Raw genomic sequence first — 26,010 nt, 5'->3', positions numbered from 1 at the left:
GTGTGAAGTGTGTTGAAGTGTGTGAGCGTGCGGTGTGTTCTCTAAATAACCTGTTGATCCAGTCATGCTAACACGATCGGAGGGCGACAGACTCCACTCTTCCTCTTTTGGACACATTTCAGTGTAAGTGTGCCTCTGACTTTTATCACCTCTTACTTCTCTCCCAGGATTTCTGATGTCTTCTTCATCCGCACTAAAACCTCAGACGTCTTACTTCTGTCACAAACTAATGGATCCTCTTGCTGGCATCTTATCCCTTGCGGGGACGAAGAGACATCTTCCTGACGGAATGAAGTCTCACTCCTCCGAGGAACCTACAGACCTTTCACTGCGTATGATGTCTCACTCCTACTGGTTTTCAGATGTCAGTTGTGTCTCACTTCTCATACACACATTCTGACCACTTTCACTTTCTCAGATGTATTGATCGTATTTGGTGTATTGAGGTTTCACTTCTCATAAACCTTGTGACGTCTCACCACACACACTGTTGTGTCATGATGACATGTCACTGCAAACACACACTTACTCAACACTCCCCAGTGATTTTCTGATCTTTCACTCTTAACAAACTTTGTGATGTTTCACTCCACAAACTTTCTGATGTTTCACTCCCAACACACCTTCTGATCTTTCACTCCTAACACACTTTCTGATGTTTCACTCCACAAACTTTCTGATGTTTCACTCCACAAACTTTCTGATGTTTCACTCCACAAACTTTCTGATGTTTCACTCCCAACACACCTTCTGATCTTTCACTCCTAACACACTTTCTGATGTTTCACTCCACAAACTTTCTGATGTTTCACTCCACAAACTTTCTGATGTTTCACTCCTAACACACTTTCTGATGTTTCACTCCACAAACTTTCTGATGTTTCACTCCACAAACTTTCTGATGTTTCACTCCACAAACTTTCTGATGTTTCACTCCACAAACTTTCTGATGTTTCGCTCCCAACACACCTTCTGATCTTTCACTCCTAACACACTTTCTGATGTTTCACTCCTCAAACTTTCTGATGTTTCACTCCACAAACTTTCTGATGTTTCACTCCCAACACACCTTCTGATGTTTGACTCCTCAAACTTTCTGATGTTTCACTCCTCAAACGTTCTGATGTTTCACTCTTTAAACTTTCTGATGTTTCACTCCCAACACACCTTCTGATGTTTCACTCCTAACACACTTTCTGATGTTTCACTCCTCAAACTTTGTGATGATTCCCATTCTTCACAAACTTTTGATGTTTCTCTACACACATTTTCTAATATTTCACTCAAACTTTATTTTTTTTACTCTTTTGTTTCATTTCGGAGACTCTCAGATGTTTCACTCATTACAAACTTTCTGATAATCCATCCCTAAACTTTCTGATATTTCACTCCTCAAACTTTCTAATGTTTCACTCCTCAAACTTTCTGATGATTCACTCCTCAAACTTGCTGATGTTTCACTCCTCAAACTTGCTGATGTCTCACTCCTCAAACTTTCTAATGATTCCCATTCTTCACAAACTTTTGATGTTTCTCTACACACATTTTCTGATGTTTCGCTCCTCAAACCTTCTAATGTTTCACTCCTCAAACTTTCTGATGTTTCGCTCCTCAAACTTTCTGATGTTTCACTCCTCAAACTTTCTGATATTTCACTCCTCAAACTTTCTGATATTTCACTCCTCAAACTTAATTTTTTTTTACTCATTTTCCTTTATAATGTTTCATTTCAGAGACTCTCAGATGTTTCACTCCTTACAAACTTTCTGATAATCCATCCCTAAACTTTCTGATGTTTCACTCCTAAAAATGTCCGATGATTCCCCTCCTTTACAAACTTTTGATGTTTCACTCCTCAAACTTTCTGATGTTTCACTCCTCAAACTTTCTGATGTCTCACTCCTCAAATTTTCTAATGTTTCACTCCTCAAACTTTCTGGTGTTTCCACTCCTTAAACTTTCTGATGATTCCCATTCTTCACAAACTTTTGATGTTTCTCTACACACATACTTTCTAATGTTTCGCTCCCCAAACTTTCTAATGTTTCACTCCTCAAACTTTCTGATGTTTCACTCCTCAAACTTTCTGATGTTTCACTCCTCAAACTTTCATTTTTTTACTCCTTTGTCTTTATGATGTTTCATTCCAGACTCTCAGATGTTTTCTCCTTACAAACTATATGATGATCCATCCCTAAACGTTCTGATAAATACTCATTAAACTGTCTGATATATACTCCTTAAACTGTCTGATATATACACATTAAATTGTCTGATATATACTCCTTAAACTGTCTGATATATACTCATTAAACTGTCTGATATATACTCCTTAAACTGTCTGACATATACACATTAAACTTTCTGATATATACTCATTAATCTGTGATATATACTCCTTAAACTGTCTGATATATACCGTATTTTTCGGACTATAAGTCGCACCGGAGTATAAGTCGCACCTGTCGAAAATGCATAATAAAGAAGGAAAAAAACATATAAATCGCACTGGAGCCCGGCCAAACTATGAAAAAAACTGCGACTTATAGTCCGAAAAATACGGTACTCATTAAACTTTCTGATATATACTCATTAATCTGTGATATAGACTCCTTAAACTGTCTGATATATACCGTATTTTTCGGAGTATAAGTCGCACCGGAGTATAAGTCGCACCTGCCGAAAATGCATAATAAAGAAGGAAAAAAACATATATAAATCGCACTGGAGCCCGGCCAAACTATGAAAAAAAACTGCGACTTATAGTCCGAATAATACGGTACTCATTAAACTTTCTGATATATACTCATTAAACTGTCTGATGTTTCACTCCTCAAACTTTCTGATGTTTCACTCATCAAACTTTCTAATCTTTCACTCCTCAAACGTTTTGATCTTTCACTCCTAACACACTTTCTGATGTTTCACTCTTCAAACTTTCTAATGTTGCACTACTCAAACTTTCTGATCTTTCACTCTTCAAACTTTTGGATGTTTTACTCCTCAAACATTCTTATGTTTCACTACTCAAATTTTCGGATGTTTCACTACACAATGTTTTGGATATTTCACTCCTCAAACCGTCTACTCTTCAAACTTTTTGATCTTTCACTCCTAACACACTTTCTGATGTTTCACTCCAAGCAGACTTCCTGTGATCTCACCCCTCACAAGGATTCGCAGACCTTGAACTATTTACATGTACTTCCTGAAGACTCTCTCTGGCAGTCTCATTCCTCCCAGAGACTTCCCGACATCCCACTCCCTCAAATTTGTCGCAGCCTGGTTGGAAAGTGAATATTTTCCATGAGAGTGATCAGAAGGTAAATTGAGGAGCTGGCTGTCACACTATTGATAACAAATCAATACATGTCTGTCGCTGGCTGCCAGGACTAAGAGGAGGATGTGATTAGATTTCCTTCTGCTCTTTGATTGATCAGTGGCGGTCCTCACTCTTTCAGGAGTTAAAGTGATCAAGCAGCAGCTGATAGTGAGCGCTTGTCGTGTTATTCTTCGTGTTTTATCTGCGCGCTGCTTCTCAAAGGCTTTATCTGAGATGAAAAGACAAGATGCCTTTTGGAGATGAAAAGATGTAGAGGAAAGAGAGCGAGCGGTGATGAAAAGGGAGCTCGGAGAAAAACCCTCCAGGATCCAAACTGGGCTTTTCTCAAAGAGCTCTCGCACATGTTCTGTCACGTCATTCGTCCTCCTGTGTCATCGTCGGCCAGGAGCTCTCTGTAATTATGGCTTCTTTTTTTTCTTCTTGTCGTGTGATGTCAGACCACAGAGAGGGATACAAACCTGCACACCCCAGCGAAGAAGAAGAATGGACTGAAGCTTGAAGCCCCACTTTGAGCATGTGTGAAAAGCGAACAATGTCAGCGTTGTGCATCCGGGCCTGCTTCCTGCTCGCCATCAGTGCCGCCGCGTGGGACAAAACGCCAGGTGAGACACAAACGCGCCTTTGTCCCGAAGCCACAGTGATCCATCCGCGGGGGGGTTCAGGTTCTAAAGACAGCACGGCGGATCCCATGGCTGAGGAGGACTTGTTCGAAAAGTGCAATTGTTCATTTGCTCTCTTTTGCACTGCATTCCTAAAAACAGCACAGATCTTCTGTCATATAGAGGATCTTTGACTCACATTTTTGCAGTAGAATACTGGAGAACAGCAGAGCACTCCTGTCAGGAGATCTTTCACTTCTTGAAGTAGATTCCTAAAAACGGCAGAATGCTCTTGTCATTTAGAGGATCTTCGACTAGCATTTTTGCAGTAGGTTCTAAAAACAATAGAATTTAACAGAGGATCTTTGACTATCGTGTTCACAGTTGAGCCTTAAAAAACAGCAGAGCAAACCTGACAGAAAAATCTTTAACTAGCAGAGGTTTGGCACGTTGTTTGCAGTAGATTACTAAAAACAGTAGAACAAGGGTATTTTCAAAATATTTTTTACAGTAGGTCCTTAAAAAAGCCAAAACCTGTCAGGGCATCTGTTCCTACTGTTGTGGGAGTAGATTACAAAAAATAGCAGAGTGTTTTTGTCGTAAAGCAGCTATTTGAATGACGTTTTTGTAGTAGGTCCTTAAAAACAGTTTAGCTCTTCTTTCATATAGAAAAACTTTGAATAGTGTTTTTGTAGTACATTCCTAAAAACAGCACAGCGCATCTGTCTTATAGAGGATCTTTGACTCACGTTTTTGCAGTAGAATACTGGAAAACAGCAGAGCACTCCTGTCAGGAGATCTTTCACTTCTTGAAGTAGATTCCTAAAAACAGCAGAATGCTCTTGTCATTTAGAGGATCTTCGGCTAGCGTTTTTGCAGTAGGTTCTAAAAACAATATAATCTAATAGAGGATCTTTGACTAGCATGTTCACAGTTGAGTCTTAAAAACAGCAGAGCAAACCTGATAGAAAAATCTTTAACTAGCAGATGCTTGGCACGTTGTTTGCAGTAGATTACTAAAAACAGCAGAATGTTCTCCTCAAATAGGGTATTTTCAAGATTTTTTTTTACAGAAGGTCCTTAAAAAAGCCAAAACCTGTCAGGGCATCTGTTCCTACTGTTGTGGGAGTAGATTACAAAAAATAGCAGAGTGTTTTTGTCGTAAAGCAGCTATTTGAATGACGTTTTTGTAGTAGGTCCTTAAAAACAGTGCAGCTCTTCTTTCATATAGAAAAACTTTGAATAGTGTTTTTGTAGTACATTCCTAAAAAAAGCACAGCGCATCTGTCATATAGAGGATCTTTGACTCACGTTTTTGCAGTAGAATACTGGAAAACAGCAGAGCACTCCTGTCAGGAGATCTTTCACTTCTTGAAGTAGATTCCTAAAAACAGCAGAATGCTCTTGTCATTTAGAGGATCTTCGACTAGCATTTTTGCAGTAGGTTCTAAAAACAATAGAATTTAACAGAGGATCTTTGACTAGCATGTTCACAGTTGAGCCTTAAAAAACAGCAGAGCAAACCTGACAGAAAAATCTTTAACTAGCAGAGGTTTGGCACGTTGCTTGCAGTAAATTACTAAAAACAGTAGAACAAGGGTATTTTCAAAATATTTTTTACAGTAGGTCCTTAAAGCCAAAACCTGTCAGGGCATCTGTTCCTACTGTTGTGGGAGTAGATTACAAAAATTAGCAGAGTGTTTTTGTCGTAAAGCAGCTATTTGAATGACGTTTTTGCAGTAGGTCCTTAAAAACAGTGCAGCTCTTCTTTCATATAGAAAAACTTTGAATAGTGTTTTTGTAGTACATTCCTAAAAACAGCACAGCGCTTCTGTCATATAGAGGATCTTTGACTCACGTTTTTGCAGTAGAATACTGGAAAACAGCAGAGCACTCCTGTCAGGAGAACATTCACTTCTTGAAGTAGATTCCTAAAAACAGCAGAATGCTCTTGTCATTTAGAGGATCTTCGACTAGCATTTTTGCAGTAGGTTCTAAAAACAATAGAATTTAACAGAGGATCTTTGACTAGCATGTTCACAGTTGAGTCATAAAAAACAGCAGAGCAAACCTGATAGAAAAGTCTTTAACTAGCAGAGGTTTGGCACATTGTTTGCAGTACATTACTAAAAACAGTAGAACAAGGGTATTTTCAAAATATTTTTTACAGTCGGTCCTTAAAAAAGCCTAAACCTGTCAGGGCATCTGTTCCTACTGTTGTGGGAGTAGATTACAAAAAATAGCAGAAGGTTGTTGTCATAAAGCAGCTATTTGAATGACGTTTTTGGAGTAGGTCCTTAAAAACAGCACATCTCTTCTTTCATATGGAAAATCTTTGAATAGTGTTTTCGTAGTACATTCCTAAAAATAGTACAGCGCTACTGTTATATAGAGGATCTTTGACTCACGTTTTTGCAGTAGAATACTGGAAAACAATGTTTTTGCCGTATATTCCTAAAAACAGCAGCATCTTTGTCATTTTAAACCATATTTGATTATTGTTTTTGCTTTAAATTGATAAAAAAACAAAAAACAGTAAAGCACTCTTGTCATATACACTGTAGGATCTTTGACTGGTGTTTTTGCCGTACAGTAGGGTCTTTGAATGGTGTTTTTGTTGTACTGTAGATTCTTAAAAACAGCAGAATCCTTCTGTCACATGAGACCATATTTGACTATTGTTTCTGCAGTAGATTGATTAAAAAAACAGTAAAGCACTACTCATATATACTGTAGGATCTTTGATTGATGTTTTGTCATATATGCAACCCCTAGAGGGACAAGAGGTAGAAAATGGATGGATGGATGCATACTGTAGGGTCTTTGACTGGTGTTTTTGCCTTACTGTAGGATCTTTGAGTGGTGTTTTTGCCATACATTCCTAAAAACAGCAGCATCCTTTTGTCACTTTAGACCATATTTGACTATTGTTTTTGCAGTAAATTGATAAAAAAAACAACAACTAAAGCACGACTCATATACACTGTAAGATCTTTGACCGGTGTTTTTGCCGTATATTCCTAAAAACAACAGCATCTTTCTGTCATTTTAAACCATATTTGACTATTGTTTTTGCTTTAGATTGATGAAGAAGAAAAAACAGTAAAGCACTCTTGTCATATATACCGTAGGATCTTTGACTGGTGTTTTTCCCGTACAGTAGGGTCTATGAATGGTGTTTTTGTTGTACTGTAGATTCCTAAAAACAGCAGCATCCTTCTGTCACATGAGGCTATATTTGACTATTGTTTCTGCAGTAGATTGATTAAAAAAACAGTAAAGCACTACTCAGATATACTGTAGGATCTTTGACTGGTGTTTTGTCATATATGCAACCCCTAGAGGGACAAGAGGTAGAAAATGGATGGATGGATGCATACTGTAGGGTCTTTGACTGGTGTTTTTGCCTTACTGTAGGATCTTTGAGTGGTGTTTTTGCCATACATTCCTAAAAACAGCAGCATCCTTTTGTCACTTTAGACCATATTTGACTATTGTTTTTGCAGTAAATTGATAAAAAAAAACTAAAGCACGACTCATATACACTGTAAGATCTTTGACCGGTGTTTTTGCCGTATATTCCTAAAAACAACAGCATCTTTCTGTCATTTTAAACCATATTTGACTATTGTTTTTGCTTTAGATTGATGAAGAAGAAAAAACAGTAAAGCACTCTTGTCATATATACCGTAGGATCTTTGACTGGTGTTTTTCCCGTACAGTAGGGTCTATGAATGGTGTTTTTGTTGTACTGTAGATTCCTAAAAACAGCAGCATCCTTCTGTCACATGAGGCTATATTTGACTATTGTTTCTGCAGTAGATTGATTAAAAAAACAGTAAAGCACTACTCAGATATACTGTAGGATCTTTGACTGGTGTTTTGTCATATATGCAACCCCTAGAGGGACAAGAGGTAGAAAATGGATGGATGGATGGATGGATGCACACTGTAGGGTCTTTGACTGGTGTTTTTGCCATACATTCCTACAAACAGCAGCATCCTTTTGTCATTTTAGACCATATTTGACTATTGTTTTTGCAGTAAATTGCATAAAACAACCACAACTAAAGCACTACTAATATACACTGTAAGATCTTTGACCAATGTTTTTGCCGGACTGTAGGATCTTTGACCGGTGTTTTCGCCGTATATTCCGAAAAACAGCAGCATCCTTCTGTCATTTTAGACCATATTTGACTATTGTTTTTGCAGCAGATTAAATACAAAAAAACTAAAGCACTAGTCATATATACTGTAGGATCTTTGACCGATGTTTTTGCTGGACTGTAGGATCTTTAACTGGTGTTTTTGCTGTACTGTAGGATCTTTGACTGGTCTTTTTGCCATACATTCCTAAAAACAGCAGCATCCTTTTGTCATTTTAGACCATATTTGACTATTGTTTTTGCAGTAAATAGCAAAAAAAAACAAAAAACTAAAGCACTACTAATATACACTGTAAGATCTTTGACCAATGTTTTTTCCAGACTGTAGGATCTCTGACCGTTGTTTTTGCCGTATATTCCTAAAAACAGCAGCATCCTTCTGTCATTTTAGACCATATTTGACTATTGTTTTTGCAGCAGATTAAATACAAAAAAACTAGAGCACTAGTAATATATGCTGTAGGATCTTTGACCGATGTTTTTGCTGGACTGTAGGATCTTTGACTGGTGTTTTTTGCTGTACTGTAGGATCTTTGAGTGGTGTTTTTGCCATACATTCCTAATACCCTAAAAACAGCAGCATCCTTTTGTCATTTCAGACCATATTTGACTATTGTTTTTGCAGTAGATTAATAAAAAACTAAAACACTAGTAATATATACTGTAGGATCTTTGACCGATGTTTTTGCTGGACTGTAGGATCTTTGACTGGTGTTTTTTTGCTGTACTGTAGGATCTTTGAGTGGTGTTTTTGCCATACATTCCTAATACCCTAAAAACAGCAGCACCCTTTTGTCATTTCAGACCATATTTGACTATTGTTTTAGCAGTAGATTAATAAAAAAACTAAAGCACTACTCATATATACTGTAGGATCTTTGACAAATGTTTTGCCGGACTGTAGGATCTTTGAACTGTTTTTGCCGTATATTCCTAAAAACAGCAGCATCGCTCTGTCATATTAGACTATCGTTGACTATTGTTTTTGCAGTAAGTCTTTAAAAACAGCAATAAACCTATCAGAGGAATCTTCATCTTGCGATCTTGCGAAACAGAAGAGCATTCCTGTCATGATAGAGAATCTTTGGCTGCTGTTTTTGCAGTAGGTTCCTAAAAACAGCTGAATACATGTGATGCATTTTAAAGTACTTGAATGTTGACTTTTCACGGTAAGGGTGGCTTTGAAGGGTTAACTTAATTGCAGATATTTCCAGACATTCTACTTGCTGCCTCAGTTTGTGTTTTTTTTTTTTTTTTAAAGGACGGGAGTGTTTAAGAGTAGCTTCACTTTCCTTCATTCCAAAAGGAAAAAGTCTCCACTGTCAGGGGAAAAAACTCAACTACACTTAACTTGCAGATTTGGAAAATGACGTCACTTTTTCTAGAACTTTCCACATGGCTGCACTTAGAACACACACGCTGACCTCCTGTCCTTTCTCCCAGACATGACAGCACGAGCCTGTTAAGACAAGACTCGGGGCTAAAAAATGTACCGCAGGGCCTTGGTGAGCCTTGACCCCAAATGCCGCGTGCATTTGGGGTCAAGGTAATGAGGTCACATGTTCACCCTGAGACGTGAGCCTATAGTCGCACAATATCGGGATGTGATTGCCAAACGTAATCCACGCGCAGGTGAGCACGCCGCGTGTTGTTTTCATTTCAACACTGAACAGGTGCAAGGCAGGGCCATGACTCACTGCTCTCATTCTGTCTCTGCTGAAATTCAAGAGAAGGAATGACAGGAACGTCCGTCTGGTTAGTTCGCAGAAGCCCTAGGAAAGTCTGGAATAGTCCGTTTTTCATTTCAGCATCTCAAGAGAAGCGCCCCAAAGGGACATACCAGGACGTTTAAAAGTGGGAAATGACAGACTGGTTGTCCTACAAGAAGTAATTTGCAACCAGAAAGTACGAGGGTGTTGTCACATTTCTTAAGTACTACAGCCTCACTTCCTCTTTTATTGTGACATGGACAAAGCAGCGTCATCACCATGGTAACATGCCTGTGACGTCATCGAGGATGAAGCGTCACCTCACAAATTAGTGTAACAACACGGTCATTGTGGAAGCTGAAGCCTCGATTCATGCTGCGCTCGCTGTCTCCCTCTAGTGGCCGAATGGTGATACTGCAGCAGCTGCAAACCTTTCGCGCCAAGCAAGTACAGCCTCCAAAATGCTTTTAAATTTTGAGGACAGGACAATATATTTTGCAAACACTGACATTATTTTTAAAAAATGAATTAAACTCAAGCAAAAAAAGATTTCAATAAATATATATGTATTTTGTGCACGACAGAAGTTTGCATGTTTGCTTTATCCATATTAACACGCAATATTTACTGATTTCTAACCAGTCAGACAGCTGCGCTCTGTCGTGCCTTATGGAAGTTAGTCTTTTTTAAGAAACTTTTTTTTGGGATGTAATGGAATTTTTTAGCGTTTGAATTTTGTGAACTGAATTTTTTCACATCAAATTATGCTGACAATTTAATTGAAAAAAATGTTGTTAGCAAAATACGCATGTTTAAAAATTCAGTGCAAAAAAATTCAATGTTTATTTCCTATTTTTAAATATAGTGAACTACTTTATACTCTAACGAACCTAAATTGTCGAGCACTCTGGTTAACTGTTTTTTTTTTCTTTCCCTGTCATATTACTTTAAATATGCAGTACATTTCAGCAATAAGGTTTTTAGGATACCTACATGTTATGTATTACATTTTGTAAGAATTATTTAGTCATTAAATATTTTTTTATTAACTGTAGAGACCGTGATTCTCTTATAAAGGAAGGAAAATAATTTTAAAGTTATTATTTAATAGTTATTAAGTAGTTTATGGAGAAATAATATATGATGGTTGCATTATTAGTTCGTTTTTAGATCAAATGTAATGGTGTAATACAACAATCAGTTTTGCAAACTCACTAGACGAGGTAGTTAATATGTGTAGTCTCAGAAACACGCTGGAGACAATCCAGATGTTTCAAAAAGAGAAGTCTTCATGGTCGTTCTTTTTGGAATCCATACAGTAACACAGACCTGGGCAAATTAAGGCCCGGGGGCCACATGCGGCCCATTAAGCTTTTCAATCTAGCCCGCCGGACATTCCCAAATATTTTTTTAATTATGATGTGCAGTGATGTTTTTAAATGACCGTAAGTCTTGCACTATACAAAGTATTTCAATGGTTGGAATCTACACTTTTGCATGATATACTAGTTACTATGGTAATCTAATTAGATACTATGGTAATCTAATGAGTTACTATGGTAATCAAAGTCACAGCAGCTCAGACCAGGCACCAAACAATGTGGGTGGTGAGCGTTTCCACAGAGTGTCAGCCTGAAATGCGGGTGTCAGGGACAGACGCGGAAGGAGATTTTTACAACAAAGTTTTTAAGCTTAGTGATCCATCAGATTGTAGGTGTTTTTTTTATTTACCCTTTGTGTTCATATTTCGCTGTGTTTGTTGCATTTTTGTTGCGTTTTGCTTGATTGTAAAATATGTGGATGGAGAGGGGGGTGACGTATGTTGTCAATATTCAATGTTTTATCGTTCATAGTTAATATTCCGACATTCTTTATTTTCATGTACATTCTGGGTGTCTCATTCAGTAAAAAAATGAAAACTTCCATTCCGTTTTTTAAGGCGGTCTGTCATAACGTTTTTAGCATTCAATCAGACATTATTGTGAGGTTTTGTGTTCGTGTTCCTGAAAATAAGACACACGTTTTCTCTAAATTTGGCCCCCCGGGTCAAAATAATTGCCCAGGGCTGCAGTAACATCACGCAGTACTACTCAGATATTATAAACATATTTTAAAGTAATAGGCACATGTCTTCTGTAGAAACCGATATTATTTTTTAATAATTCCAATTAATCCCAGGGCTCTGTTTAAATCATGTTGTAAATGTTTGTACTTTCAACTGTACTTGTAAATATTAAGTTGAATTTCATTTGTAATGACTGAATATATTCCCCTATTTTGGAATAGTTGCAATCAAGACAAGAAATTAATCCCAACTCTCTCTATCTCTCTCTCTGCCCACTACTTGCTGTCCATTTCCTACCAAGTCAGACCTACACTGTTCCAATATCCATTTCTCTGTTCTCAATTGTTGATGACTGATGATAACAACCAAACCCCCCAGATTGTAAATAATGTAAATAATTCAATGTGATGATCTTGTGTGATGACTGTATTATGATGATAGTATATATCTGTATCATGAATCAATTTAAGTGGACCCCGACTTAAACAAGTTGAAAAACTTATTGGGGTGTTACCATTTAGTGGTCAATTGTACGGAATATGTACTTCACTGTGCAACCTACTAATAAAAGTCACAATCAATCAAAAAAGTACTCTCAGCACTTTGCTTGTATATAAACAGGTAAAATAAATGCTTTCAGATGACCGGCCAAACCTGCACGTTGTTTCCATTTCTTTTTGCTCTGTTGTCCTTTCAATTGTCTTGAAAGTCCATTTCCTTCTTGATTGTCCTAAAAGGAATAGCAGAGCAAACGTAAACACAAGATCACATTAACAGTGATGTAAAAATAAACATTTTTAGTGAAACAAAAATGTACATAGCTTATACAAACTAATATTATTTAAAATGTACAAATAGTTAAAAGATCGACTATTAGTCACACTTTAATAAAATATATAATGAAACATGTGTCAAGCTATTTTGGTGTAAAAATTTAAAGAAAATTATGTAAAGCTTTTACTTCTAAACGTCGAAAAAAGCTCCATGCATGAAGGTGCCTGCAATGGCCGAATATGAGGGTCTGTCTCGAGGTAAAGAGAGGAGCAAAGAGCCCGGCGGTCGCTCGACATTACGATATATTTTAAAATGGAGACCTTACACATATTTATATCACTACTGTCACTCCAGCTCTGCACGTCTGGTTTAAGATGTTTTAAATGAATGAATAAAGCAATACTGACATTTTAAAGTCGTTTGTCGAACTCCGTATAATGCCGCCATGTTGAAAATAGTTTTCCAGTGCAATCTCATTGGAGACCAATCAGCCAATCAGAGCGCCCGTGTCCAGTTCTCTGATTGGTTGCCTTTTTGATATATATAACGGTGTGTCAAAACCTGCGCAAGCGCAGAACAGAAATCTGAGCAAGTGCAGAAAAAAACAGGTGAACGCGCACAGGGGTGAGGTTGCGATGGAGGAACAGAGAGCGCCTCGGTCTGACTGCAGAAAGCAGTAAAAGCAAACATGACAACACTTTTATTGTGCACAAAATACATTTATCTTAACTCGAACATTTACATTTTTTGCTTGAGTAAATTTTTTTTTTTTTTTTACAAAATATGCTTGCAAAATATATTTTTCTGTCCTCAAAATAACGACACATATTTTACGGCATAGATGGTAGACAGAGGCACTGCATAGGGCAGGGGTCGGCAACCCAAAATGTTGAAAGAGCCATATTGGACCAAAAATACAAAAACAAATTTGTCTGGAGCCGCAAAAAATTAAAAGCCATATTTCATACAGACAGTGTGTCATGAGATATACATTGAATTAAGAGGACTTAAAGGAAACTAAATGAGCTCAAATATACCTACAAATGAGGCATAATGATGCAATATGTACATATAGCTAGCCTAAATAGCATATTAGCATCGGTTAGCTTGTAGTCATGCAGTGACCAAATATGTCTGATTAGCACTCCACACAAGTCAATAACATCAACAAAACTCACCTTTGTGCATTCATGCACAACGTTTAAAGTTTGGTGGACAAAATGAGACAGAAAAAGAAGTGGCATAAAACACGTCCTAGAAAGTCGGAGAAAGTTATACATGTAAACAAACTACGGTGAGTTCAAGGACCGCCAAAATTAGTAGGACAAAACGGTGCTTGCCAAATACTCAAATCAGTGAAGCATGTTTAATACAAACAGTGTGCTTTATAACAAGTAGGGAGGTTTGTGTTATGGTTGTCCTCCTACAGAAACCATATTAAAACAATTTTTTTTTTCCCCCTCATCTTTTTCTATTTTTCATACATTTTTTAAAAAGTTCCAGGGAGCCACTAGGGCGGCGCTAAAGAGCCGCGGGTTGCCGACCCCTGGCATAGGGCGATGGTACTTAATCAAATAAATAAATAAAATGTTTTTGAAGTGGTAGTTTAGCTTGGAATATCTCTGCCGATGAAGGCACATTCTAAAAATATTTTTAAAATGTATCTAAAGAAAGACATAAAAAGTGGCATTAAAGAGCAAACGTGTAATGTAACCATGTTGAAATGTTGATGCTAATGACACAAAATGACATGCAGGCTATTGTTTATTTTTTTAAATGTATACTAATGGATTTGAGAGTGAAATATGACTATATGGCCGCCGCATCGCTTTACATTAGGATAGGATTGGTTAGGATAGACTTTATTCATCACACTATGAGAAAATTATGTGCATACAAAAAGTCAACACAAAATAAGGTGAAAAAACACACAAAAATAAGAGGGAAACATTAAAAAACATAAAAGACAATAAAAGAGCACAGAGCTGATGCAACCAGCTGCCACTTCAGTAGCGCCATTTCTACATACCGCTAGAAAAGTAAAACACAAGGCAAAAAAAAAAAAAAACGAGCAGTAAATGATACATGTTGCGCACGCAAAAGACCCAACAAAGCAACTAAGAGAACCGACTCCATCCAAGGCTGCCCACTAGCTCTCGGCCAATCTGTCCAGGGAGACCAAAGTGTCCGATACAAGCTTATTCAGCCATGGTTCCGACGCTCAGCACTAGCTCCGCAGCCCCGTCTCTTCCTCCACATCTCCTCCGGTCTCTACACGCGGACTCTGTTGTGGCAGAACCAGCAGCTGGTAAACACGACCAGGCCACCCTCCCCACTGAGGAAAATCCAAAAGTCCACAAAAAAGGTCCAAAAAGCAGCGCAGAAGTCACAAGAGTGCCACCCCTTGTCGCGCAGTCCTGGAGGGGCCCCAAACTACACAAGAGGGAAACATCAAAAACACAAGAGTGCAGAGCTCCTGCAACCAGCAGCCACTACAGCGGCACCACTCTACGGCCCTCAGTGCACAAGGTTTAGACACCCCCGTTTTAGCTTCAATAGGACCCTGGGTGGAACCCTTTTTTGACGCCTAAATTCACAAACGTAAGTGGAGCATAGGCTTTCACGATGTATAGGATATCAATTTGGCCGACGATAGCGCTTTTAATACTCTCGCCATATCGCGATAAAGCGCGTTGATGACACAATCTAGCTATCTTGTAAATTTGACTCAACACACTCTCACGTCCCTCCACAAAGCAACTTCTAAGGGCTAGAATGGGGGCAAATAAACTACGTTTGTTGTGAACCTTTCTTAAGTAACATTATCACTGGAGGACGAGGACACACTTCACACCGTAAGAAAGGGCTATTCATCTGGTGGCCCGGGGGAATGACAACATACACCCCCCCCCCCCCCCCCCCCCCCCCTCACACACAGTTCACAGTTCTGTTCATTATTGCAGCAAATTCCTAAACCACTAAACTGCTCCTGCTCACACTTGTTTCTCCAAGTACCACCTCAGAAAACACTTGGCTCTTCAACTACCACCATCGTGATCAACATGAAAATACAGCAGTAGAGATTCTTTGGTGTACCGCAGTTTGAGAATCACTGGTATAAAGGAACCACTGTAAACACATTCACCGATCTTTGCATTGACATTTGAACCTTGCTAGCAAACATTGAACACTGGTCAGAACTTTCCATTTACATAACTGAGGCCTTCCTTAAGGTACCCCTTTCAGTCGTCTCCTTTTTGGTATTTACACATTTTCCCCTAATGTGTTTTATGTAACTAAAATGTTGCCGGAGCTTGTTTAGTTAAACTTAAAGTACCAATGATAGTGACACACACACTAGGTGTGGTGAAATTATTCTCTGCATTTGACCCATCACCCTTGATCACCCCCTGGGAGGTGAGGTGAGCAGTGAGCAGCGGCAGTGGCCGCGCCCAGGAATCATTTTTGGTGATATAACCCCCAATTCAAACCCTTGATGCTGAGTGCCAAGCAGGGAGGTAATGGCTCCCATTTTTAGAGTCTTTGGTTTACCTCAGATGCGGTTGGTAGTCCTTTGTTCAACTTCTTTAGTTATACCAGTGGCGTTCCTCAAGGTTCTATTTGAGATCCTCTCTTGGGCTATTCAAGAACTGCAAGTTGAGGTCAATAAACATTCAAACACCATCAATGAAAAGATCTTTAACTCACTTTTAAGCCGAAAGTCCTTAAAAACTACATGTCTACCGCAGGTTCTTCGGAATATCCAAAATGAGACTAACAGTCAAGGTAGAAGTCCTGGACCTCAGAACAATTTAGTGGAATATCCCAGCTGTAGGAGGATATGCTAACCGCTAAGCTAGAGCTCTTGAATGTAAACATAGGTGGACGGATTGATACCAGTATAGATACCAAGTATCATATCAGAATATGGTCGATACTACAGTGGTTAAATTGATTTATTGTTTACCAACTCAGGAAATACAAACCCCATTTCCATATGAGTTGGGAAATTGTGTTAGATGTAAATATAAACGGAATACAATGATTTGCAAATCATTTTCAACCCATATTCAGTTGAATATGCTACAAAGACAACATATTTGATGTTCAAACTGATAAACTTTTTTTTTTTTTTGCAAATAATCATTAACTTTAGAATTTGATGCCAGCAACACGTGACAAAGAAGTTGGGAAAGGTGGCAATAAATACTGATAAAGTTGCGGAATGCTCATCAAACACTTATTTGGAACATCCCACAGGTGAACAGGCAAATTGGGAACAGGTGGGTGTCATGATTGGGTATAAAAGTAGATTCCATGAAATGCTCAGTCATTCACAAACAAGGATGGGGCGAGGGCCACCACTTTGTCAACAAATGCGTGAGCAAATTGTTGAACAGTTTAAGAAAAACCTTTCTCAACCAGCTATTGCAAGGAATTGAGGGATTTCACCATCTACGGTCCGTAATATCATCAAAGGGTTCAGAGAATCTGGAGAAATCACTGCACGTAAGCAGCTAAGCCCGTGACCTTCGATCCCTCAGGCTGTACTGCATCAACAAGCGACATCAGTGTGTAAAGGATATCACCACATGGGCTCAGGAACACTTCAGAAATCCACTGTCAGTAACTACAGTTGGTCGCTACATCTATAAGTGCAAGTTAAAACTCTCCTATGCAAGGCGAAAACCGTTTATCAACAACACCCAGAAACGCAGTCGGCTTCGCTGGGCCTGAGCTCACCTAAGATGGACTGATACAAAGTGGAAAAGTGTTCTGTGGTCTGACGAGTCCACATTTCAAATTGTTTTTGGAAACTAGACGCCGTGTCCTCCGGACCAAAGAGGAAAAGAACCATCCGGATTGTTATAGGCGCAAAGTTGAAAAGCCAGCATCTGCGATGGTATGGGGGTGTATTAGTGCCCAAGACATGGGTAACTTACACATCTGTGAAGGCACCATTAATGCTGAAAGGTACATACAGGTTTTGGAGCTACATATGTTGCCATCCAAGCAACGTTACCATGGACGCCCCTGCTTATTTCAGCAAGACAATGCCAAGCCACGTGTTACACCAACGTGGCTTCATAGTAAAAGAGTGCGGGTACTAGACTGGCCTGCCTGTAGTCCAGACCTGTCTCCCATTGAAAATGTGTGGTGCATTATGAAGCCTAAAATACCACAACGGAGACCCCCGGACTGTTGAACAACTTAAGCTGCACATCAAGCAAGAATGGGAAAGAATTCCACCTGAGAGGCTTAAAAAATGTGTCTCCTCAGTTCCCAAACGTTTACTGAGTGTTGTTAAAAGGAAAGGCCATGTAACACAGTGGTGAACATGCCCTTTCCCAACTACTTTGGCACGTGTTGCAGCCATGAAATTCTAAGTTAATTATTATTTGCAAAAAAGAAATAAAGTTTATGAGTTTGAACATCAAATATGTTGTCTTTGTAGCATATTCAACTGAATATGGGTTGAAAAGGATTTGCAAATCATTGTATTCCGTTTATATTTACATCTAACACAATCTCCCAACTCATATGGAAACGGGGTTTGTAGAAGCACCTCTGCTGTGACTGAGTAACACTGACTGGAGTTTGCATACCCGTTTTAGAATCAGTGCAATGCTTACACGCAGACCCCTTTGCCAAAGGGTTACGCTTCTATGAGGTGTCCAGAAGAGACAAACTATCATGAACACAAAACTTCTGTCTTTCAGATGTCACCGTGACTTGTCTGGTGTCAACAGAGTGCCTCCTTCCCTGCAGCTTCCCGCCCGCCGCCCAGGAGAGCGTCAACTGGTTCCGGCAGGACGTGGCGGTCTTCAGCTTCCGGCGAGGAGAGGACGGAGACAGCATTGAAAGCCAGGCGCTCGCCGGCCGGGTCGCCGTGGTCGCCAAATTTATCTCAGGAGGCAACGCCACCTTGGTCCTGAAGGAGGCGGTACTTAAAGACCGCGGCACGTACAGGTGTCACGTGCGCACCTCCGAGGGGGAACACAACGTCAAGGTGGTCTTGAAGGTGGAAGGTAGGTTTGATGTCCTCATGCTCAAATGTCAGAACTTTTGCGGACCATCGAGATCCTTACCTGCGTTTGTGTAGCGCCTATCCGAGGTTTGACTCTGGAGCTCTCCAGGCTGAGCGGCTACGAGGAGATGGTGTGCATCGTCCGCAACGTCTTCCCACCGCCTCGGGTCACCTGGGTAACAGAGCCGCCCACCTTTGAGGACCTTCGACCAATCACACACATGCTGGCCGACAAGCAGGGGCTCTACACGGCCGACAGTAAGCTGAAGATGCTGAGCGGCCAGCCGGACCTCATCTACATTTGCAAAGTCAGCACCTCCTACGGGGGTCCCACCTGGACGTCCTCGCTGCGGGAGAGAGGTGAGACGGTGAGATTGGACACGCCTCCTGCCAGGATTATAGCCAATCTTCTCTGACAGAAATAAGAGGACGTGAGGGTCGGGACCTGACCGTCCCCTGCTTCGCTCCGCCCTACCTGAACCACCCCACCCTCCACTGGAACTTCACCAACGGCGAGGGCCCGGCGCACATCCTCACCTACGACAGCCGCTCGGGAGACAGCGTCTCCACGCCACCCTGGGACGAGCACGTGGAGCTGGACGGCTACAGGGTGCCCTTTGGGGACGGCTCCCTGCGCCTGATGGACCCCAAGCACGCCGTGCACACGGGAACGTACAGCTGCGTGTTCTCGGTGCCGTACAACACGCACACGGAACGCGCGGACGTCTCCATTGACGGCCCCACAGGTGAGGAAGGGACCCTGCAGGGGAAAGGTGGCCACAGGGGGCGCTAACATGACCACATTTACCAACCACAGCTGAGCACTTCGCTCAGATCTAGGACCTAAGACTAGCATTTTTGCAGTGTGTCCTCACAGACAGCAGAGTACTCTGATCAAGTAGAAGATCTTTGACTTGCATTTTAGCATTGTGTCCTCAAAGACAGCAGAGTACTCTGATCAAGTAGAGGATCTTTGACAAGCATTTGAGCTTTGTGTCCTCAAAGACAGCGGAGTACTCTGATCAAGTAGAAGATCTTTGACTTGCATTTTTGCAGTGTGTCCTCACAGACAGCGGAGTACTCTGATCAAGTAGAAGATCAGTAACTTGCATTTTTGCAGTGTGTCCTCACAGACCGCAGAGTACTCTGATTAAGTAGAGGATCTTTGACTAGCATTTTAGCATTGTGTCCTCAAAGACAGCGGAGTACTCTGATCAAGTAGAAGATCTTTGACTAGCATTTTAGCATTGTGTCCTCAAAGACAGCGGAGTACTCTGATCAAGTAGAAGATCTTTGACTAGCATTTTAGCATTGTGTCCTCAAAGACAGCGGAGTACTCCGATCAAGTAGAAGATCTTTGACTAGCATTTTAGCATTGTGTCCTCACAGACCGCAGAGTACTCTGATCAAGTAGAGGATCTTTGACAAGCATTTTAGCATTGTGTCCTCAAAGACAGCGGAGTACTCCGATCAAGTAGAAGATCTTTGACTAGCATTTTAGCATTGTGTCCTCACAGACAGCAGAGTACTCTGATCAAGTAGAAGATCGGTAACTTGCATTTTTGCAGTGTGTCCTTACAGACCGCAGAGTACTCTGATCAAGTAGAGGGTCTTTGACAAGCATTTTAGCATTGTATCCTCAAAGACAGCAGAGTACTCTGATCAAGTAGAAGTTCTTTGACATGCATTTTGTCCTCCAAAACAGCAGAGCACTCCTCTCATATAAATGATCTTTGACTAGCATCTTTGCAGTGGATCCTCAAAACAGCAAAGAACTCCTGTCGAATAGAGAATCTTTGACCTGAGTTTTTGCAGTAGGTCACAAAAATCAGTAGAGTGCTCCTATTAAATAGAGGATCTTTGACTAGCATTTTTGCAGTGTGTCCTCACAGACCGCAGAGTACTCTGATCAAGTAGAAGATCTTTGACTTGCATTTTTGCAGTGTGTCCTCACAGACCGCAGAGTACTCTGATCAAGTAGAGGATCTTTGACTTGCCTTTTAGCATTGTGTCCTCAAAGACAGCAGAGTACTCTGATCAAATAGAAGATCTTTGACATGCATTTTGTCCTCAAAAACAGCAGAGTACTCTGATCAAGTAGAAGATCAGTGACTTGCATTTTTGCAGTGTGTCCTCACAGACCGCAGAGTACTCTGATCAAGTAGAGGATCTTTGACAAGCATTTTAGCATTGTATCCTCAAAGACAGCAGAGTACTCTGATCAAGTAGAAGTTCTTTGACATGCATGTTGTCCTCCAAAACAGCAGAGCACTCCTCTCATATAAATGATCTTTGACTAGCATCTTTGCAGTGGATCCTCAAAAACAGCAAAGAACTCCTGTCGAATAGAGAATCTTTGACCTGAGTTTTTGCAGTAGGTCCCAAAAATCAGTAGAGTGCTCCTATCAAATAGAGGATCTTTGACTAGCATTTTTGCAGTGTGTCCTCACAGACCGCAGAGTACTCTGATCAAGTAGAAGATCTTTGACTAGCATTTTAGCAGTGTGTCCTCAAAGACAGCAGAGTACTCTGATCAAGTAGAAGATCAGTGACTTGCATTTTTGCAGTGTGTCCTCACAGACCGCAGAGTACTCTGATCAAGTAGAGGATCTTTGACAAGCATTTTAGCATTGTATCCTCAAAGACAGCAGAGTACTCTGATCAAGTAGAAGTTCTTTGACATGCATGTTGTCCTCCAAAACAGCAGAGCACTCCTCTCATATAAATGATCTTTGACTAGCATCTTTGCAGTGGATCCTCAAAAACAGCAAAGAACTCCTGTCGAATAGAGAATCTTTGACCTGAGTTTTTGCAGTAGGTCACAAAAATCAGTAGAGTGCTCCTATTAAATAGAGGATCTTTGACTAGCATTTTTGCAGTGTGTCCTCACAGACAGCAGAGTACTCTGATCAAGTAGAAGATCTTTGACTTGCACTTTTGCAGTGTGTCCTCACAAACTGCAGAGTACTCTGATCAAGTAGAGGATCTTTGACTTGCCTTTTAGCATTGTGTCCTCAAAGACAGCAGAGTACTCTGATCAAATAGAAGATCTTTGACATGCATTTTGTCCTCAAAAACAGCAGAGTACTCTAATCAAGTAGAGGATCTATGACTAGTATTTTCCCAGTAGATTATTCCAAAACAGCAGAGCACTCCTCTCATATAGATAATCTTTGACTAGCATCTTTGCAGTGGCTCCTCAAAAACAGCAAAGAACTCCTGTCAAATAGAGAATCTTTGACCTGAGTTTTTGCAGTAGGTCCCAAAAATCAGTAGAGTGCTCCTATCAAATAGAGGATCTTTGACTAGCATTTTTGCAGTGTGTTCTCACAGACCACAGAGTACTCTGATCAAGTAGAAGATCTTTGACTTGCACTTTTGCAGTGTGTCCTCACAGACCGCAGAGTACTCTGATCAAGTAGAAGATCTTTGACTTGCATTTTAGCATTGTGTCCTCAAAGACAACAGAGTACTCTGATCAAGTAGAAGATCTTTGACATGCATTTTGTCCTCAAAAACAGCAGAGTACTCTAATCAAGTAGAGGATCTATGACTAGTATTTTTCCAGTAGATTATTCCAAAACAGCAGAGCACTCCTCTCATATAAATCATCTTTGACATGCATTTTGTCCTCAAAAACAGCAGAGTACCCTAATCAAGTAGAGGATCTATGACTAGTATTTTTCCAGTAGATTATTCCAAAACAGCAGAACACTCCTCTCATATAAATGATCTTTGACTAGCATCTATGCAGTGGATCCTCAAGAACAGCAGAGAACTCATGTCAAATAGAGAATCTTTGACCCGAGTTTTTGCAGTAAGTCCCAAAAATCAGTAGAGTGCTCCTATCAAATAGAGGATCTTTGACTAGCATTTTTAGAGTGGGTCCTCAAAAACAGTGGCGAGCTCCTGTCAAATAGAGGATCTTTTTTTTAACAGTCAATCCTAAAAAAAAAACCACAAAAAAACATAAAACAGCACTGTGTGCCTCTCAAATAGGATCGTTGAGTAGCATTTGTTCAGTATAGTACATCTTTAAATACAGCAGAACACTTCTGACACCTAAGAGGAGCTCTAGCGTTTATGCAGTGGACTCTTAAAAACAACAGAGCACTCCTGTCAAATAGAGGATCTTTAAACTGTGTTTTTCAGTAAGTCCTTAAACACAGAGTGCTCCTGTCAAATAAAGGATCTTTGAGTAGCATTTGTTCAGTACAGTAGATTCTTAAATATATCAGAACACCTTTGACACTTAAGAGGAGCTCTGGCATTCATGCAGCCTAAAACAGCTGAGCGCTCATGTCAAATAGAGGATCTTTGACCAGTGTGGTTTTTTTTTTGCACTAGATCCCGAAGAACAGCTCAGTGCTTCTGTCATTTGGAGTATCTTTGACTAGCAGTTTTGTAGTGGGTCCTCAAAAGTGCTACTCTTATATATATATAGGCTCTTTGACTAGTGATTTACCAGTAGATATTCAAAATTACTCATGTCATAATGATTATTTTTGAGCAGCATTTCTGCAGTCAGTCCTAAAAATACTGCACAGTTCTCGTACTAAATAGAGAATCTTTGAACATTATTTTTCAGTAGGTCCACAAAAACAGCGGAGTGCTTCTGTCATGTAGGGCAGTGGTCCCCAACCTTTTTGTAACTGCGGACCGGTCAACGCTTAAAAATAAAAATAAAATTGGGTGTGTGTGTGTGTGTGTGTGTGTGAGGGGGGGGGGGGGGGGGGGGGGGGGGGGGGGGGGGGGGGCGTGGCTAAGAGGGGAGGAGTATATTTACAGCTAGAATTCACCAAGTATATATAAGAAATACTTGACTTTCAGTGAATTCTAGCTATATATATATATATATGTATATATACATATGTATGTATATATATATATTTTTTATTATATATATATGTGTATATATATATATTTTATTATATATATGTGTGTATATATATATATATACATATATATACACACACATATATATATATATACACATATATATAATAAAATATATATATATATATATATATATATATATATAAATAAGAGAAATACTTGAATTTCAGTGTTCATTTATTTACACATATACACACACACATAACACTCATCTACTCATTGTTGAGTTAAGGGTTGAATTGTCCATCCTTGTTCTATTCTCTGTCACTATTTTTCTAACCATGCTGAACACCCTCTCTGATGATGCATTCTGCTTCGTCTCCTTGTTGTGTGCGCAGTTGTGCACTGCACTCTCTAAAAGCCGTAGATGTTATTGTCACATATGCATGTACAGTAGATGGCAGTATTGTCCTGTTTAAGAGTGTCACAACATTGCTGTTTACGGCAGACAAACTGCTTTACGGTAGACAAAAACGTGACTGCTGTTGTTGTGTGTTGTTACCGCGCTGGGAGGACGGGGGGTATGGTATTTTATTTTTATTTTTTTGTCATAAAAAAAATACAATCATGCGTGCTTACGGACTGTATCCCTGCATACTGTATTGATCTATATTGATATATAATGTAGGAACCAGAATATTAATAACAAAGAAACAACCCTTTTGTGTGAATGAGTGTAAATGGGGGAGGGAGGTTTTTTGGGTTGTGCACTAATTGTAAGTGTATCTTGTGTTTTTTATGTTGATTTAATAAAAAATAAAAAGTATTTCTTGTGCGGCCCGGTACCAATCCATCCACAGACCGGTACCGGGCCGCAGCCCGGTGGTTGGGGACCACTGATGTAGGGGATCTTCTTTGAATACCATTTTTGCAGTGAGTCTTTAAAATAGACCCAGTCATGTATAGATCTTGGATGATTGATTTTCCAGTAGATCTTTAAAACATACTTGCCAACCCTCCCGGATTTTCCGGGAGACTCCCGAAATTCAGCGCCTCTCCCGAAAACCTCCCGGGACAAATTTTCTCCCAAAAATCTCCCGAAATTCAGGCACACAATATAAACAGCGTACCTGCCCACTAATGTTACAACTGTAGAATGATCGAGGGCGTGTTCTTGGTTTCTTATGTGGGTTTATTGTTAGGCAGTTTCATTAACGTCCTCCCAGCGCGGCAACAACACACAACAACAGCAGTCGCGTTTTCGTCTACCGTAAAGCAGTTCGTCTGCCGTAAACAGCAATGTTGTGACACTCTTAAACAGGACAATACTGCCATCTAGTGCATTTGACGAAAGCACTTTTTGCGTGCCACACAGCAATGCATCATCAGTGAGGGTGTTCAGCATGGTTAGAAAAATAGTGACAAATAGAACAAGGATGGACAATTCAACCCTTAACTCAACAATGAGTAGATGAGTGTTATGTGTGTGTATATGAGTAAATAAATGAACACTGAAATTCAAGTATTTCTTTTATTTATATATATAGTATTTCTTATATATATGAAATACTTGACTTGGTGAATCCTAGCTATAAATATACTCCTCCCCTCTTAACCACGCCCCCAACCCCCCGAAATCGGAGGTCTCAAGGTTGGCAAGTATGCTTTAAAAACAGCAGCACTCCTGTCATAATACATGATTTTTGCATTGACTCTAGAAAAACAGCAGAGTGTTCCTGTTGAATAAAGGATCTTTGACAAGTGATTTTTTTTCTTCTTCTTCTTTGTAGTAGATCTTTAAAAACAGCGTAGTATTCCTGTCATATAAAATGAAATAAAAAAATGGCGCTAGCATTAGCTGAACATGTATGGTGCTTATATCAACTGCCATTATGTGGCCAGTTCATGCCCATGGAACGTATTTTATTCACGTGTCACGTGTGTCTTTTGTCGCGCGCAGTGAGTCGCAGCACGTCGGAGACACCATCATACTGGTGGATCGTGGGCGTGGCGGTGGCCGTGCTGTTTCTGGGTCTGGCGGCCATGTTTGCTTACCTGAAGCTTAAAGGTAGATATGGCAGGCAAGGAGATTTGCGGGTGCGTGCGTCAAAATGTCTCACTGTGTTTGTTTTGCTGTCAGGAAGGGTATCCAGGAAGCCCAGGAATAACCCTGAGGAGGTGACAGAGTTGAACTCAGTCAAAGGTCATCAAACTGCAGTAACACACATGTCCACTAGATGAAGCCAGAGCAAACCAACAAGAATTTGTCACTGAGCTGCTCTTCTTTGTGATTTTTAGATGGTGGTGAGAGTCAGATGAGCGAAGGTGGAGGCATTCTTGCTGGCGGCAACAACGGACAGTCGGACCTCTCCTGATCCCACCTTTTCATCCACATATTCTGTACATAAAGTCATCAGAATCAGTTTTATTGGCCAAGTATTGAATTTGACTTGGTGCTGTGTTGTCTTTGTTCAATGCAAGAAACAA

General features: G+C 40.0%; 1 protein-coding gene and 1 long non-coding RNA gene across 3 annotated transcripts; one reads left to right on the top strand and one right to left on the bottom strand.

Annotated features, from left to right (window-relative positions):
• LOC140678957 (tapasin-related protein-like) lies at positions 1-25,963 on the top strand. Of its 2 annotated transcripts, XM_072913540.1 has the most exons (9): positions 34-123; positions 3,148-3,323; positions 3,781-3,945; positions 18,380-18,688; positions 18,763-19,047; positions 19,107-19,433; positions 25,484-25,591; positions 25,664-25,726; positions 25,822-25,963. In XM_072913540.1, exons 3-9 carry the CDS (start codon positions 3,858-3,860, stop codon positions 25,896-25,898), a joined length of 1,257 nt encoding a protein of 418 aa, XP_072769641.1. In that variant the 5' UTR covers positions 34-123; positions 3,148-3,323; positions 3,781-3,857; the 3' UTR covers positions 25,899-25,963. The 2 variants fall into 2 exon arrangements, with proteins under 2 accessions (XP_072769640.1, XP_072769641.1); XM_072913539.1 differs by lacking the exon at positions 3,148-3,323 and having other exon boundaries at positions 1-123.
• On the bottom strand, positions 4,112-5,892 carry LOC133609397 (uncharacterized). Its single transcript, XR_009815706.1, has 4 exons — positions 5,801-5,892; positions 5,254-5,326; positions 4,692-4,764; positions 4,112-4,214 (listed from the first exon to the last, which is right to left on the bottom strand). It is a non-coding gene; the product is annotated as an uncharacterized lncRNA (long non-coding RNA).
• Positions 25,964-26,010: the final 47 nt, after the last annotated feature.

This window comes from Nerophis lumbriciformis, linkage group LG07 (assembly GCF_033978685.3).
Source record: "Nerophis lumbriciformis linkage group LG07, RoL_Nlum_v2.1, whole genome shotgun sequence".
Taxonomy (NCBI): domain Eukaryota; kingdom Metazoa; phylum Chordata; class Actinopteri; order Syngnathiformes; family Syngnathidae; genus Nerophis; species Nerophis lumbriciformis.
Note: the sequence above shows the minus strand (reverse complement) of the source record. Positions and strands in the feature narration are given on the sequence as shown.

Bases quoted from the DNA above. Each gene is read 5' to 3' on its own strand.
- LOC140678957 (XM_072913539.1), top strand. From the start codon at position 3,858: ATGTGTGAAAAGCGAACAATGTCAGCGTTGTGCATCCGGGCCTGCTTC. The intron at 19,434-25,483 runs GTGAGGAAGGGA...TGTCGCGCGCAG, and splicing joins CTCCATTGACGGCCCCACAG to TGAGTCGCAGCACGTCGGAG. The intron at 25,727-25,821 runs GTCATCAAACTG...TGTGATTTTTAG, and splicing joins AGAGTTGAACTCAGTCAAAG to ATGGTGGTGAGAGTCAGATG.